The sequence below is a fragment of the Lotus japonicus genome, chromosome 1 (genome assembly GCF_012489685.1).
Source record: "Lotus japonicus ecotype B-129 chromosome 1, LjGifu_v1.2".
NCBI classification, from domain to species: domain Eukaryota; kingdom Viridiplantae; phylum Streptophyta; class Magnoliopsida; order Fabales; family Fabaceae; genus Lotus; species Lotus japonicus.
In genome coordinates, this window is record NC_080041.1 from 99,926,816 (window position 1) to 99,940,918 (window position 14,103).

The following is a 14,103-nucleotide window of genomic DNA, read 5'->3' on the forward strand; positions in this document are numbered from 1 at the left end:
AGTAAGCTTCTAGAACTTGAATTTTTAAAAGTGTAATTTTCTTTTAAATTACACTTCCAACTTGAACTTTCGAAACATGAAATTCACACTTCCAAGTTCCAACAACATAAAAAAATCTACGTTAAAAAAAAAACATAAAAAAATCATTTATGGAAAAGTTTCAAAAGAGTTGCATAAAGATATTTTAGGAAGAAATCTTTTTAGATTGTGTAAATATCAATTTTGGAATGTGCAAAAAGTAATCCGAACAAAAATAATAATGTTCAGGTAGAATGGGTGGTGATCAGAAGGGTCGTTATTATATCCAAATCTACTCCACCAATCTTCTTTAAATAATATAGATAAATATGCATGTATTCCTTTTTAAAAAAAAAATCAAAAAGATAAATTGCATCCGCCAGGAGTCGAACCCTGGACATTCCCCTACCCAACCGATATGTCCCATAGCTCCTAACACTTAAGCTATCATACTAAAACTATGCATGTATTCCTTTACTAATTCAATGAGGCTAAGGTAAATACTTAAAAAAATACAATGTGTTCGATTCCAACAAGTTATTTCTCAAAGGCATTATTTAGAAATTAGATTTTAGATTAAATGCTTAAAGAGTTTGATTATGAGAACGGAAAATTTTACAGGGACTAAAAACTGATGCAATAAGACTATGTAGTAATCTAGTTGTGCTCACCACGTAGACGGGTGATTGACCGAGTGAAACTCATAACATGTATTCAAAGTGACATCAATTTGACTGATTTTTAGTAGAAAAAAGTTGAGGGACCAATTGTGAAGAAAATTATTTACAGATACCAATTTAAATTCCTCTTTATTTGTCATAAACTAATTACCTTTTAGCCAATATAATAATTTTTATTTATTTTGAAACTTGATTTCTTTTTTGATAAGCATTTTCAAACTTGATTGATTGACATTATTTTTAGACTCTGCTTATGTACGTTTTCTCATAATCTTTAATAAATTTTGTAGAGAATTTAAGTGTGAATTGACTCTCACATTGGTTAATAATGAGTGAAGTTGAAATTTTATAAGAGATATGACTCTTAAACCCAATGTCTAAGATTTTGAGTAAAAATGTTGTGTCCAAATCTCTTGGTGATTTGGTGTTGGCTCATGAATCCCCCTTATTATCATTCCACTCATATTATTGTAAAGTTCAAATTCCAATAACAACATTTATTGGAAGAGATATACAACTATTTCTGGTACGGTGATTACACTGTAAAAAAACTTATGGTTATTTCTAATTACTAAAGTTAATGATAGCTTAACGGTAAAAGTTAGGAGACGTATCAGTTGGTGAGGGGAAAGTACATGAATCAATTTCTGTAGGGTGTAATTTATCTTTCCGGTGTACTAAAGAAAGAATAAATATATCCATCCATACATGGTTAAATTATAAGTTTTTATCGATTTAAATAAATACAAAATTTGTTTATCGGGTTATATAATTTCTTTTTACGAGTTCATATTGCTTTACCATTAATATTTACTAGTATTGATCTCACGCCATGCACATATGAGATAAGAGTATTTTGTCGACACATATCAAACATTTTCACGTCGACAAATAAGATGAATTTTTTATTGCTTAATACACTAATCGTGAGGTGAGAGATTAGTCTCACGGCCGACGGTCGTACGATATTAAAAAATTATTATTTTAGGGATGATCCTATCCTAAGATATAATGATGACTTGTTTAAATATATAGTCCTATCCTAATATATTTTAGGAATGGTGGGATTAATAACTAATAAGTATATATATATTAATTTCTTAATCTATTAAATACTTATTATTGATTATTTTAGTGTTGTTGATCCTATCCAAATAAACTAATAATGACTGGTTTTTAATACTAGTCTAAAAGGGACTTTCTCTGTTCAACTCTACAAATATTGCTTTGTCTTTCCCTTTCCCTTTCCCCTGCTTTTCTGGGTCTTCGCGATCTTTCTGCTCTCTCCGATTCTTCCTCCATTTCCAACTTGTCCGCTTCAAACACACTCCAAATCTCACGCACCTCTTTCTTCTCTTCCTTCACATTCCCCTCTCCTTCTTGTCCGAACCCATTTGAGCCATTCTTCTTCCATTCCCAGTTTCTGCTTCAAAGCTTCAAAACCCACATCCCATCCTTAACCTTCGATCCAAATTTGAAAACTTTCTTTCTGGGTGTTGCGGAAAAACGCAAACGCGCTTTCTGGGGTGCCGTCAAAACAACGATTTCACTTGTTGCTATATGTACTTTTAACTTTTGTTGTTGTTGTTGTTGTTGTTGTTGTTATTGTCTTTGCTGTTTTCACTTTTTTAATCTGAAAAGTTGGGAAGTGCACTGGATTACGCAGATCTGCACTTTATGGACATGTGTCTTGTAGCTATTACTCCATAATAATATACAAAGCGTGTGTTGGTGTTTGTGTTTGTGTTTGTGTGTGAGAGAGAGTTTCCAAGTTTTCTTTCTCATCTTATCTCTTTGTTGATTTGATGATTGAAGCTGAGTCAGTCATTGCCATTTTAGCTATCTCAATCTAAAAAGGGCATAATTGTCAGTGGTGGGTGGTCTAGAATTTTCCAAAAAGAGAAGAATTTTGATTGAGGGTGAAGGAGTTGTAGAGAGGAAGATCTTGAAGGGGTTGGAGAATTTTTGTTGTTGTGTTTTCTGTAGATTTTGTTGTGACGGATTCTTCAAGGGAAGAAGGTGGTGGTGGTGGTTGTTCAGCTGGTCTGGAGTGCATTATAGGCATTCTCAGGGCCCTCAAGATGGGGTCCTGCTTCTCTGCGGAAAGCAGGAGCCCTCATCCCAATTCACCTGGGAAGCGGAAGAACTCAAAGAAGAGGCTTGGATCAAGGACCTCTTCCTTTGAGTATTGGAGGAATGAGCCACTTCATAGGATTGCTGACAGGATTTTCCTCAATGGCTCAAGCCAAGTTGCCTCCTTGTTCACCCAACAGGGAAAGAAGGGCACCAACCAAGATGCCATGATTGTTTGGGAGGTTAGATCCTTTTCATCTTTTTATCTTTCCTTTTTCAACTTCTCATTTCCAAATTTAAGAAATTACCCTTTTATACATTTTTTATTTATTTAACATCTTAACTACTTTGTTCACAATTCAGATCCTATCCTTATCCAAATGTAATGAGATTTATTTTCATGTATTGCCATGTATATGTTTTGTGTATGTCCTAAATTGATATTTTTGTTGCATTTCCTTATTTCTGCTGATTTGGCTTTGAGGTGTCTTGCTTGATCAATCAGAATGTTACTGTGCTTTCTTTGCAAGTATGGTTTTATGCATGGTAGTGTTAGCCACTGATCCTTAATTCAAAGCATCTTTGACTATTTAAGATTTTGATTACTTGAGTGTGGCATTGGGGATCTAAAATTTTATTCTTGTGTGATCACTTGATGAAGGAAGATGGTTGATTCAAATCCTGGTGAGGATCTTAGTTGTGCTTCCCTGCCCCTTAATAGGGTTGCATGAATATTAATCTGTTTCCAGCCAACTCATCAGAAAATTTGTTTCATGGCCTTTTCTTTGTCCTTTATTTGTATATCAACTTAGTTTATCTATCTTTCGTGTGTTTGGGTGGAGGGGATGATCTATTGGTAATTCTCTATTTACAATAACAAATGTTGATGCTTGTCATTTGGTTTTTCTGTTGATTATTGTTGAACTGTGTTTTCTCTGCCTCTGTTTATCATACATTGCTGAACTTTTGTTCTACTTCATATTTTATCTATCTGTTGTGTGTTTAGGAGTAGGGGTGAAGCTATTGGTAATTCTTTATCAACAATAACAATTGTTGATGCTTGTCATTTGTTTTTTCTGTTGATTATTGTTGAACTGTGTTTTCTCTGCTTCTGTCTATCATCCATTGCAGAACTTTTGTTCTAGACAAGATACAATTTTCTGTGGAGTTTTTGACGGACATGGTCCATATGGTCACATGGTTGCGAAAAAAGTGAGGGATTCTCTTCCTATGAAACTGAATGCCCATTGGGAATTTAATGCATCTGGTGAGGAATCCCTCAAGGAGCTTACCATTAATACTGTATTAAGCATGAACTCAGAAGAAACTCCCTCTTTATCTGCTGATGAGGAATCCAGGGTATCCGTTGATGCTGCTGAGGAGACAGAAAAGCACCCGGAAATCTTTCACACACTTAAAGAGTCATTTTTGAAGTCATTCAAAGTTATGGATAGAGAACTGAAGATGCACCAAACTATTGATTGCTTCTGTAGTGGCACAACAGCTGTCACTCTGGTTAAGCAGGTATTGGGATGCATCCTTTGGAATGTTAGAGATTGTCTAGTATCTAATGTATCTTATTGAAGTTATCTGTAAAGTGAATGATTTCTCGCCGTAATAGATTTTGCTTCCTTGTAGGGTCATGACCTTATAATTGGAAATGTTGGCGACTCTAGAGCGGTGCTGGCTACAAGAGATAGAGATGATTCTCTTGTTGCAGTACAGTTAACTGTGGATCTAAAACCCAATCTCCCTGGTATATCTCTCATCTAAGAAATTCTTGCCTACCTTGTTCAACAAGGAACATCAGATTGTGGTGAACCATGAAGAATATAGTTCAGTAGAAACATGTCCCACTTATGATTAAATTGTCTCTACCTTGACAGGTTTTCCTAGAAATGTCTTTCTCACATAATCTTGTACTGATGTACATGCATACAGACAGTTATGCATTTTCCTGATGCTATAGAATGAGGTCTATATATGTCTGGAATTTCTCACATGTGCATCGAACACTATACTGAGAGATGATGCATTTCTCACCTTATTCCTCCTGAATCCTGATTCACTTTTGATTGGAAAATTTCCTTCTGTCATATAAAACTGTGAAGTTCCTTTTTGTTTTCTGATTTATTTTACACTATTGGCTATGGGAAATATACCAAACTTCACATCTGTTGAGTTAGATATTGTGGTTGTGTTAGTACTCAAGTCGATCTTATATTGTGCATATTCAGAAGCAACTCAGTTCGTGGTTTCTGTTAAAATAACCAAACTCTTAGGAAAAGACTTAAGCATATATAGAACTTCGTGTTTTGCTGGCTTAGTTCTCTAACCCTATGTTTCATGGTCGGTCATATGTTTACGTTTTGTTGCCTGGTCCTCCCTTATTTATATTTCTCTTTTACAGCTGAAGCAGAGAGAATTCGCAAATGTAAAGGCCGAGTTTTTGCTCTTCACGATGAACCTGAAGTTGCTAGAGTCTGGTTGCCAAACAATGATTCCCCCGGCCTTGCTATGGCAAGGGCATTTGGAGATTTTTGTCTGAAAGATTTTGGTCTAATCTCTGTCCCTGAGGTATCATACAGACGCCTCACTGATAAGGATGAGTTTATTGTCTTAGCAACAGATGGGGTAAGATACCTGACCTGTGTTGTAATTGCACTTGCCTATTACGTTTTATTATTCTAATTCTTATGGAAAATGCTCACCAATGCCCTTATAGTAGGAATTTCTTGTCATTATTAATATTATTATTATTACTTTCATAGCTTTGTTTATAATCATTCATTTCAAGTTTGGTGGTGTTTGTTGATTGCAGATTTGGGATGTGCTTTCAAACAAAGAAGTGGTAGACATTGTGGCATCCGCGCCGAGGCGTTCCACCGCAGCGCGAGCACTGGTTGAGTCAGCAGTTAGAGCTTGGAGGTACAAGTATCCAACCTCCAAAGTAGATGATTGTGCTGTGGTTTGCCTATTTCTTGACTCAGACATGAACAAAGTATACAGTGCTTCTTCCCATGCCAAGTCCAATGAGCCGGCTAGTTCTGGGATCACCCAAGTCAGTAGCAATGGTGGTGATGATGACGATGATGTTTCCGGACCTCCTGGTCTAGCAAGGTCAGGAACCTGTAGGGAAGTCAATGGCAATGGTACTACTTCACATGACGATAACAACAACAATGAGGAAGAGTTGAAGGACGAGGAGGAGATAGATGCTGATGCAGAAAAAGAGTGGTCTGCACTTGAAGGAGTATCTCGTGTGAACACTTTGTTAACTCTCCCAAGATTTGTCCCTGACAAAGCAGACAAGGCTGCAGCATCAGAAGGGGTGAGAAAACGCAAATGAAATTGTTCAAGCAAGGAATATTGAGCTAGTGCTTTACCTTTTTTGTTTTTCAAATTTCCATTCTTATATCTTTTTGTTTTCCATTATTGTTATAGATACATACATTACATACATGTACCTTTTTCTTTTATTTATATGTTAAGTCTATATCCACGATCCAACTCAATGGTTTGGTCTGGAAATCTGTCATTGCTCTCTTGCATGCTTGGAAATTTTGTAAAATCAAACTCTCCAAACAATACATCAATTTTTGTTTTGATAAAGGGCCTGCTTGTTCTGTTGGTAATTTCACTAATTTGTAACTTGGTAGTGGCCCTACCTGAAATATGATTGTCTCAATGGATTGATACATGTGGTTTAAGCCAAAAATTTGTAGCGTGGTTCTCGTGTTTGTGTGGCTATTATTAATTTATTGTGATGCTTGTTGGTGAATGGCAATGTTGTGATAAGGACACACTGTGGGTAGGTTGTAAAAATCAAAGGAAGTGGTTGCTATTTTTCCTTGCTTTTACTTGTTTCTTTTTCTCAAATCAAGGGAAATGAATGTGGTGCTTTGTGGCCTGATGCCAGCCTAGCTTATATTGTGGTTGGGGCAGGTGACAAGGTGACAGCAATATGCTTGTTGAACATATGTGGTAGGAATTGAAGCACGTACTAAGTTTGTTGATGTTCAAGGTGATGACTATGAAATGTCACCTTGTATTGGAAGACAGTTTGCATTTATGTTTTTGAGGAGTACAGTTGAACAAAAGTTTACTCATGATTTTTAAGGAAATTACTGAAAACCTTTAATTTTTTTTCTTTCTATTAGTGATCTAATGACATTGGAATTCTTTTCATATTAGATGCATCTACATTTGTTGAGTGCAACGTGAGCTGAGTTTTTATCAATTTTTATCAATTCATTAGAGTTTCGTTTATTTTTTGTTTTGAAGTGAGTGTTACAATCTATTTGCACTAGTGTGTGACTATGGTGATGAAATCGATTGTGTTTGGTTATCCATAGTCATTCACACACATTTGAAGATAAACAATGAGTGGAAATGTTCTTATAAATTGGGTGGATTGGTATTCAGATTCGCACATTATGTGTAACTACATATATGTGTGTGTGCACAAGGGTAAATTGTCTCAATTCAATGGTTAATTGACTTATTATTTAGCAAATCACATAAGTGGGGTTAGATTTGTTAAATTTGTATTTTACAAAATGAGTAGATAACACACAATAACAAGTGTGTTTACTTATGATTCATAGTGGTCTTTCTCAATGAGTTTGTGAATATTAGAGAAGGTGCTTAGAAGGGACTACCTGAGCTAGCTTGTTGTTGGAAAACAACAGGAGACAGGTACGGGATATCATCTCTTCACTCTTTAATAATATTGTTTCAGCGACATATCAAACAAATCATTGTTACTAAATAACAATTAATCCCTTAAATATGGTTCAATGTTGGGATCATATAAATCTCAAAAGTAATGATATATTGGGAGACTTAAAAAGTTATACCTCTGTAACTGTATTCATAATGCATGTACGGTTTATTGTGTACACTAGAAAGTTGAAACATAATTATTATTTTCTTGTCAACGACATAATTTATTCATGCATTTACTTATATTGGTCTTCCTTCCAACCAACGCCTGTAAAAATCCAGTGCCTCCCTAGGCTTATATTCTGGCACTGTATGACCAGCTCCCTGCATCATTCAGCAAGTTACCAAACCTCAAGTATCAGTATAACTAATAGAACACTCAAAATACATCAAAATTATGTCAAAGAATTAATTTATTATTATTACAAACTTTTAACTAAAATATCTAGTAGAGACTGAGGTTAATAAGATGTTGGAAATTCAAATGAGTTATGAACTAAAAAAGCTTAGGCATTAGGGGAAGTGCATAAGTACGTTGGTACTTGAATTAGTGTTTCAATTCAAATTAGCTTATGAATAAGTGTTTATGCGATAAAACGCTTAAATAAACTCTTTACTCAAACACATGTATGACTCACTTTTACTGTGAGGAAGATAAGGTTGTTCTCATACGCTTGTAAGTACCTGCAGTTCGAAAGAGCAAAATCATTTCTGTGAGTAGCTTTTATGTTTTAGAATTGATTTTGACAGAATAAAAGTTAATCCAAACATGCACTAAGACTGAGAAAGCATTAATGTACCCAGCAACTTGGTTGTTAGATCTCCATTGCCTCCATTCATCCACAATCTTATATCCAAGAGATCTTGTCCAAGCCTCACTTCCGGTAAATGGTACACACATATCATGGTCACCACTGCCATATTGTGACCCCAATGATCATACATGATATAATGATGAAGTTAAGAATTGGAACAAGATTAGTATTCATTCATCAAAACTCAAAAGTAATTGTTAATTAAGATCCAATTTTGATACCTGTAGATAAGTGCTCGGTATCCCAACTTAGTTAGGTTCTTGTGGTAAGGAATCATGCTCTCACCAGTATTGTGATAATACTTTATCCTTGAGGTGCATAATTCCCATGGACCAGCCACACTATCCTGTGCTTATAATTAATTATTCTTCAATTCTTTGTTATTATATAATCTTAAATGTTGAGTCAATAATAAGAGTGACTACCTACCCTCTCAGCATGAATGGCTTTTCTGACTGCATCATTGTTTAGCCATGAGCTTGCTACTTCATCATCCTGTGCTTTGCCAAATGAAACATACAGAATTAAAACATTTCATAATATTTAATTATAATCTATATATCTATCTATAGCATTGACTACCACACTCATAAATGGAACATAGTCAGTGAAAATATGAAAGAAGTTAATTTTAACTAAGCAACTATACATAGACGGTCCCAATTGGTTTTATTAGCATTTTTTTAGTCTGATTACACGTCTTGTTACATCCACATAAGACAATTTTGTTCGAGTGAAGAACATTCATATTAAGGTGGGGTTAGTTCTCTCATATTATGTTTGTGAGATGACATTTGGATGGGAGGGAAGAGCAATACGAGCCTAATAAGAAGCTCTCCCATCGTTGTGCTTTTTAACAAAGTCGGAATGGTTTGAGGAATTCTTGAAAACCCTCCAAACCCTTCTTAAGTTATTTTATTGTGTTCCCGTAGATTGAGGATTTTTTTGTGTGGAATTTTAACCTTCCAAACAAGAGGAGGGCTTACTCTTCATTCCCCTCTCTTCCCCTCCGCTTTCCCTCAAAGCTTGCTCCCTCCCTCCCTTAGAAACTCACAAATAGAGTCGTGATTTTTTCTATATGAAACCTTAATTAGAAGAGAATTTTATATGTATTACATGAAACAACTACCCTATGGCTTTACTTGCATTTAACAATGATAGCATTCATTTTTTACAATTCTATGATTAAAACTAATTCTTTTCATGAGAGCATTAAATCATGATATATACATGCAACTAAATCTTCAATTACTCACAACACATGGGACATGTCTGGTTTGAGTTTGAGCCAATTCAGGCCACAGTGTTAGAAGACCATCTTTGACTGGTGCTCTAAAAGGCCAAGCTCTACCAAACATCCTCTTTCTCACTGGGAGAGGCCTCTCTGTAACCCCTAATTGCTGGAAACTTAGTGGCAATAAGCTTCCATTTCCTTTTGCTGCTGCAGAATCTGGGTAATGGTAGCAAGGCTCTAATATATTGTACACGTTAAGTCCATCAAGAGCCTGATACAGAGCATAACAGAGTGATCATATTGATAATAATAAGAAGAAAAATTAAACAAAAACCAATGCAAGATGCTGCCATCTTCTCATTCTCTCTGTGAAATCTCACCCTATAAACTCTATCCATGTTCTTAGAGCATAGATCATCCTCATTCTTTGAGTGAGAATTGTAATCCCCTTTGCAAGAAGCTTCAACTGCCTGTAAATTACAATTGAAGTGAATCAAAATAATAATGATATGATAATGATAGTGATAATTGTATAATATAAGGTTAGCTGATCTTGAATTTTGATGAACTTTTTTTCTATTAGAAATAAATTAGCCGAAAAGATGGATGGAACGACTTAATAGTGACAACACCCATCAACACTTTGTGGTTAATGAACTGATAATAGTATTTTCAGGTTCACATTTAGGGGATGTTTTCTTTTGAATAAAAAGTACTAAAATTGTGTAATTTTTCTAGAACATGTGTCTTGTAGCTTCTCATATGAGTTCGTCCCCCGGACATGGTCTCCAAACACGTCCTTAGATAACAAGTCCACTGACTACATTGTGGCTCGAATTCATACTCACTTAGAAGCTACAATACACATCTTAGAATAATTATGTAATTCATGTACTTTGTCTCTAAAATTAAAGATGCACTAAACATCAAATACATTACAATTTACACATCTAGAATAACTTTTTCTTTACAAAAGTTACTCATAATAATTTTTAGAGATAAATACGTTTATGATCCCTAAATGAGCGAATTATTGAATTTGGTGTTTCCTTAAATTTTCGCTAGTTTTAGTTCCCCTAAATTTATAAATTATTGATTTTGATCAATGTAGTCGTTTTTGTGCCATTTTGCTTTAATTTTTCACTGAATTTGCCAATTTGGTCCCTCTCAAATAGCGAGTTATTGAGTTTGGTCTCTCTATTCATTTTTAGCATTTTGTGGCAATTTAAACAGTCACAAACACATTTTTTTTTAAAAAATAAAATAAAATAAATAATGTAATTTGGGTTTTTTTAACTTAAAATCAAACATGCATTAAACAAAAACACATCACACATTTAAAATCACTTTTCCTTTACAAAAGTTACTCATAATAACTTTATTATTATTATTTCTTTTTTTTTCTTCTTTGGAAAACTTTCATTTCTTTTAAAGATATAATATAGTTTTTTTTAAATCAATATAGTTGTTGAGACAAATAAAATATATATTGAAAGCACCTCATAGATGTTGTCGGATATGAGGCCCATCCCGTGCACAAATGGGATGAAAGTATTGTCCTCAATTTTTGAGTCCGTGACCCCATTTCCAATCATGTAACCCTACACATCAAAGAAAAGTCAAAGATATTAAGAATGTGTTAGATCACAAAATAATTACTATGCATGAAATATTTAATTAATGCCTAAAGAAAATGTTATACCTTAAAGTTGATCAAGGGCTTTTTACCACTTTGGATTCCTAGCAAGATATACATAAATTGCAAATATTTTAGGCTATAGGATAACTAATCTCAACAGAAACTAACACTATCTTATGAATAACAAATTGGAATCATTTTGGCAATCTTGTTAGTATCATTAACGCAACTTTTATCTATGATTTTCATAGATATCAAATTGACATACCATTTAACGACGATTTTGACCGGTAAGTGCTATGTCAATTATAATGTTATGGAAAATTAAAAATTGATATAAAAACCTTTAACAACTTCAACAACTTATAAAATCGATACCTTTAACAACTTCGATAGCTAGAGTGGGCACGTAAACTCCAGCATAAGACTCCCCGGACAAATAAAATGGATTGGCCAGAAATTCGGGAAATTGCTCAAACCACTGCCAAGAAAGAAAAATAAAATCCGAAAATAGAAAGTTATATAACTTGATATAACATAATTAATATTATCTTAGACTTGTAAAAATGATAAATAAATAGTAAAAGAAATCAAAATAAAGACTGATATACAGTAACATATGAAGCAGCTGATATATAGTGATTTTTTTATTGTTAAGGAGGCTGAAGAGGCACTAAAGAGTCTGAATATTCAGCTCTTGGAACTTGGATTGGAAGTACCTTAAAGAGGAAAGCATGGGTGTCAGAAGCAGTTTGTAGGTCATCAGTAACATATTTGCTTGAGTTCTTTGAGTATGAGAGGCCAACACCCGCGGGTGAATCCAAGTATATAATGTTGGACACCTGAAATTAAGATTCATAAGATAAAAATGAAGGTATATATACTCATAAAATTGATTTTTTTTTTCTGAATTTGAAAGTTATAAATTTGTTTGAAAAACTGTGGTTGTCATCCACACTAAATAATCTTTCCAGAATTTAAACTCGTGTCATAACCTTACGAATATCTGATTTGTCTACAACTAAACCAACACATTATTGGTGATAAAAATGTACATTAATTTAAATAAACATTAAGTGAAACTCAGATTATTAATGTAACTCAATTGAAAAAATTAAATAATAAACAGAGAAATTAAGAAATGTAAAAGTTTCATTTAATTATGTAAATAATTGACAGAAATAAATTAAGTTTAATCTAAAAACTTTAAATGTATCTTACTTCCTCCGTTCCAATTTTATAAGACAACTTTCAGATAATTACACTTATTAAAAAAATGTGTAATAAATCTAGTTAATGTATTGGTTTAAAAAAATATTTTACAACCTTTCATTTTTACCATATTAATTGTTTATCACTATAATTTATTTGATTAGGTAGCATGGAGAGATAATTAAAATTTCATATATATATATATTTTGCTTAGGTGCAAATTAAATATGTGGCATAATTAATTGATTTCCGGGTATGAAGTTCATAACCAAACCTTGGACCAGCTGTAAGGATTGATATGCAAAATGGGCAGATCCCCTTTTGTTTTTGCTGCCTGGAAGTTGAATGGTCCTGCATATGCATTCATTATTCATATTTCAGTCACATAAATGCATACATTAATATTTTTATTTATTCAAGCTCAGCAAAGAACGATCATTCATATATGTCAATGCTCAACATTTTCTCTTATATGTGCCAATTGAAAAGTAGTATGAGAAATTAACAACTGAATGGAAAGTTAATTTTTTTATTCTACTGTCCACTTTTGTGATGGTAAAAAATTGCCATAAAATCTATAGATTAGGAGTGATTTGCTGTTGTTTAGTGGTAGTCATTCAACTTATTTTGCCTTTTAAGGTGACCTGTTCACTAAATCATTTAAAATTGGTCAAAAACACTTTTGAGCAAAGAAGTTGGTTAGTACCTTGGATCCAACAAGTTGAGGGGTGAGATTAACTATGGACAATTAATATATATGCATTGCCCCATACTGGAGCAGTTGATGAAGATTAAATTTGATGAGAGTGACATAGATATTAATTGGGATCATACCATGTTCATAAACAAAGCCATCTAAGCTGGAGCAGCCAGGTCCACCATTCAGCCACAGAACTACCGGGTCCTTCCCTGGATTTCTCTCTGAACTCACAAAGTAGTAGAACAAGTTCTTCCCATTCTCACCATTTCCATCAATATTCACATATCTGAAATTAATTAATCACCCAACAAAACTCTTTTACTTTAATTTGCCAAAAACGAAAATCAAAATCATCTCTGCTTTCATATGATTGGTTCATGAATAGAAGAAGAATATATATGGTAATGTCCTAATCTATATGATTCATATATGTGAAAAATAATGTAGTATTGTGTACCCGGAGTAGTGCTTGGATGGGAAATTGCCTTTAAAACCAGGGAGTTTTGTGACGAGAGAGCCTGCAGGGGCAGCTTCAACAAAGAAAATCAAATGAGCAAACAAAATCATGATGCAGAGTGATGATGTTGCTAGTAACTTGTGATAATTGGCCATGCCCCTTAATTCCATTTCTGGCTATTATGTTCTTCAGTACACAGTGAGTCAAGCTCCGTGCGTGCAACTGCAAATGATGAATTGGAGCAAGGACTGGAAGTCACACACGCATGTCTATTTATAGGATGATTAAATCGACTGTCACTCACTGTTATGATAACAGTTGGATGGCCAAAATATTAAATCCTATGTATAAATGGCATTTTCACTAATGTAAAGATAAAAAACGTACGTATTTGAACCTCGTATTTGAACCCCTATAACGATGAGATTAGTTATCACTGTCGGTGAGAGATACCTTAATTTCAACAAATAAATATCAAATTTGAGTATTATGTAAGAAAAAAAAAACTCATTTGACGAATTAGTCCCATCAAGATATAAATGTTTAATGC

The 14,103-nt window shown here is 33.9% G+C and overlaps 2 protein-coding genes across 2 annotated transcripts; one reads left to right on the forward strand and one right to left on the reverse strand.

Moving 5' to 3' along the window:
- Positions 1-1,902: 1,902 nt before the first annotated feature.
- Positions 1,903-6,383, forward strand: LOC130728354 (probable protein phosphatase 2C 33). The gene is made up of 5 exons (XM_057579809.1): positions 1,903-3,013; positions 3,903-4,295; positions 4,410-4,527; positions 5,182-5,405; positions 5,593-6,383. Exons 1-5 carry the CDS (start codon positions 2,780-2,782, stop codon positions 6,118-6,120), a joined length of 1,497 nt encoding a protein of 498 aa, XP_057435792.1. The 5' UTR covers positions 1,903-2,779; the 3' UTR covers positions 6,121-6,383.
- A 1,180-nt stretch (positions 6,384-7,563) lies between these two features.
- LOC130728353 (serine carboxypeptidase-like 20) lies at positions 7,564-13,825 on the reverse strand. Its single transcript, XM_057579807.1, has 14 exons — positions 13,554-13,825; positions 13,231-13,382; positions 12,671-12,747; positions 11,904-12,026; positions 11,563-11,665; positions 11,248-11,285; positions 11,045-11,146; positions 9,926-10,015; positions 9,568-9,816; positions 8,741-8,806; positions 8,533-8,657; positions 8,297-8,410; positions 8,135-8,180; positions 7,564-7,820 (listed from the first exon to the last, which is right to left on the reverse strand). Exons 1-14 carry the CDS (start codon positions 13,721-13,723, stop codon positions 7,737-7,739), a joined length of 1,539 nt encoding a protein of 512 aa, XP_057435790.1. The 5' UTR covers positions 13,724-13,825; the 3' UTR covers positions 7,564-7,736.
- Between the last annotated feature and the right edge of the window lie 278 nt (positions 13,826-14,103).

Coding starts and splice junctions, on each gene's coding strand:
- LOC130728354 (XM_057579809.1), top strand. CDS start 2,780: ATGGGGTCCTGCTTCTCTGCGGAAAGCAGGAGCCCTCATCCCAATTCA. Junction 3,014..3,902: donor ATGCCATGATTGTTTGGGAG/GTTAGATCCTTT, acceptor CATCCATTGCAG/AACTTTTGTTCTAGACAAGA. Junction 4,528..5,181: donor TCTAAAACCCAATCTCCCTG/GTATATCTCTCA, acceptor TCTCTTTTACAG/CTGAAGCAGAGAGAATTCGC.
- LOC130728353 (XM_057579807.1), bottom strand. CDS start 13,723: ATGGAATTAAGGGGCATGGCCAATTATCACAAGTTACTAGCAACATCA. Junction 9,817..9,925: donor ACATGGATAGAGTTTATAGG/GTGAGATTTCAC, acceptor GCTCTGTATCAG/GCTCTTGATGGACTTAACGT. Junction 8,807..9,567: donor CCAGACATGTCCCATGTGTT/GTGAGTAATTGA, acceptor GGCAAAGCACAG/GATGATGAAGTAGCAAGCTC.